General features: G+C 38.3%; 1 protein-coding gene across 1 annotated transcript; it reads left to right on the forward strand.

The window, feature by feature from the left end:
- Positions 1-1,868: 1,868 nt before the first annotated feature.
- Positions 1,869-2,471, forward strand: LOC132639544 (uncharacterized). The gene is made up of 3 exons (XM_060355985.1): positions 1,869-2,103; positions 2,153-2,309; positions 2,426-2,471. Exons 1-3 carry the CDS (start codon positions 1,869-1,871, stop codon positions 2,469-2,471), a joined length of 438 nt encoding a protein of 145 aa, XP_060211968.1.
- Positions 2,472-3,160: the final 689 nt, after the last annotated feature.

Here is a 3,160-nt window from a genome sequence, read left to right on the forward strand (position 1 = left end):
AAAAGTCAATTTTGAGTCCACTCTTTTTCGCTTAAAGATAATATTTCCCAAAAAGTAACCAAAATCAACCCCGAATACCTCACGAAGTGTGTCAACGGTCCCCTCAGGTCAAAAGTGAGCTAAACAAGCCCGGTAAAAGGTCAAAATGTCGAAAAAATTATAACAACCAAGCCGGTCGTTACGACATGGGGACCCATTATCCCCTACTTTATTCATCCTAACAGTGAGTATCTATCAAGAAATTTGAATCATCTACATCAATACCCAGTTCAAAGGGTTTGGACTGCCCAAATAAAGTCCAAAAGTGAATCATCTTCCCTATGCTGATGACATGATCATATTTACATCAGCATATGTTATTTCTTTACAACTTATAATGGACATCTTGAAGAAGTATGAAATGACATTTGGGCAGAAGATCAACAAGGACAAGAGCTCAGTCTATATGCATACAAATGTTCCAGCGGACATTAGTATAACAGTGGAGGTAGCAACTGGTATAATTAGGAAAGATTTTCCTTTTATATATCTAGGGTGCTCTATTTATCACTACAGAAGGAAGAAGGAATTTTTTTAATGCCTTGCTGCTAAAGATTACAAACAGACTTCAGGGTTGGAAAGGTAAAATGCTTTCCTTTAGTGGAAGGGAAATTCATATTAAACATGTCTTACAAAGTATGCCAATACATATGCTATCTGCAGTTAATCCACCCTTTGGGGTGATTAGACATATGCATAAGATGGTTGCACAACTTTATTGGAGCAATACTGTTGGTGGAAAAAACAAGCATTGGGTTTCATGGAATCAACTTTGTGTGCAAAAAATGGAGGGGGGATTGGGATTTAGATCTCTTCATGTTGTTTCCCTTGCTTTGTTTTGTTAACTTTGGTGGAATTTCATAACTAAGCCTTCACTATAAAGTGTGTTCATGAGTAACAAGTATTGTAGAAAAGAATACATTATGGTAGTTCAATGGAAATATGGATCTCAACCTTGGAAAATAATGCTTGAGGCCAGAGACTTAATAGAACATCAGATTTAGTGGCAAATAAAGATGGGAGATTCACAGTTCTGGTTTGATAACTGGACTGGATTAGGTGGAATTATACTTTGTAATACCTGAGGACAGATATGATGAGAGAATACAGAATGTTCATGAGATGGTGACTCAAGGGAACTGGACTATTGAAAGGTTGTCTGAAGTTTTAACAGAAGAAGTAGTTGATCACATAACAACTACAATTACACCCCTTCTAATGGAAAGAGGAATCGATAGACTTGGTGCTTGTTAGATAGTAAAGGTGAATTTTCAGTGAGATCTGCCTGCGAGTTTATCAGACTAAGGGGACAGGAGATGGACAAGCATAAATTCATGTGGGTAAAAGTTTTACCTTTTAAAATCTCTTTCTTCTTGTGGAGATGTTGGAAGTATAAATTACCTCTGGATGATGTTTTGAAGAAGATGAATTTTAATATGGTGTCTAGATGTTGGCTTTGTTTACATCCTAAGAAAGAAACAATAAAGCATTTACTCATTACTTCTGATACTGCTAAAGGACTTGGTCATATTTTTGCTCTAGTGCAGGTATTAATATGGAGGGATTATCATTACAACAGCTAATTGTGAAATGGTGGCAGATGCCAGTGACTAGTAGGTTAAAACAAATCTACTATGCCATTCTAGCAATTATACTGTGGGAATTATAGAAGAGAAGAAATGGCATTAAGCATGGACAAAGGAGGACTGGGCACAAAGTTATATTTTAGGTGTTTACAACAATTCAGAGATAGGTTTAGGTGATAAATCCCTCTATTAGGGACATTCCTAGAAGAAGGGGGTGAGTTGATTCAAATGATAGAAAAGGGGATGGCAAAGCTAAAGGTAACTAAAGTAATTCGGAAATTCCCTCCATTAGAGTGGTGTGTATGCAACACAGATGGGGCATCTAGGGGAAATCCTATAAAGAGTACCTATGGATTTTGTTTAAGGGCTACTGAAGGTGATCTAATACATGCACAGACCGAAGACATAGGGTATGCTACTAATACAGAAGCAGAGGTGTATGCAATTCATGAAGCTTTGAAGTTTCGCAAAAGAAATGGTTTCCAGAATATAATCATTCACACTGATTCAGAAAAATTTGGCTAAAGGTTGGAAACCACCTTGGAATATTGCTAGTTGGGTGGATGAGGTGCAAGACTTAAGCAAAGATCTGGATTTCATTTTCACTCATACTCTGAGGGAAGCTAATAAGTTGGCAGATGCATTCGCCAATCATGCTCTGGATAGAGGTTCCTTGGGAATAAGGTGATGTTAAGGATGGAACCGGAAGTTGATTGGGGAATAAGAGATCCTTACATTCAAATCCTATTGGGAGTAGAATGGTAAGGATTTTTCTACTAACTATTTATTATTGTTTGCAGGTACTGGAGAAACTACAGGATAGCAACAACACAACCTCAGACATAAACAAGGCAAAGCAATCTTAGGAGCAGGTTTCAGTAGTAAACATCATGGGAAGATGTCACGACCCGACTAGGGGCCGCGACGGGCACCTGGTGCTAGCCCACCCGGGCACCCCCTTAGCGTACCTTTACTCTTACATTTAGGTAAGCCACATATTTAAACATACATCTCTATTCATCAATCATACTAGTCTCATTGGACAACAATACTTTTATATCATCATTGGCATCTATGCCAAATCAATGTACCTAAGCCGACAAGGCTAACAAAATGATATACAAAATATAGGCCGACAAGGCCAAACACATCTAACCACATACACATGTCTATGAGCCTCTAAGGAGAGGATATCATAACATATAGGCGGGACAGGACCCTGCTATGCCAATAATTATGTACAAAAAAGAATAAGTACCCAAAAGTTATAGCTCCGAATAAAGTGGAGCTCTGCTATGTAGTCTCTGAGAATGTAGCTATGGATCAAGTCTGTCTCCCTAGGCACCTGTGGGCATGACGCAGCGTCCACAAACAAAAGGACGTCAGTACGAAGAATGTACTAGGTATGTAAAGCATGATCAACATCAATATAGAAGCATAATAAGCAATATGAGAAATAGCATAGGAGAGGAGATAGCAATATCAACGTCATAAGCACTTACTTGCTTGTCATAAGGACTTTCCATTTCTAGCGC

This window comes from Lycium barbarum, chromosome 5 (genome assembly GCF_019175385.1).
Source record: "Lycium barbarum isolate Lr01 chromosome 5, ASM1917538v2, whole genome shotgun sequence".
Lineage (NCBI taxonomy): Eukaryota > Viridiplantae > Streptophyta > Magnoliopsida > Solanales > Solanaceae > Lycium > Lycium barbarum.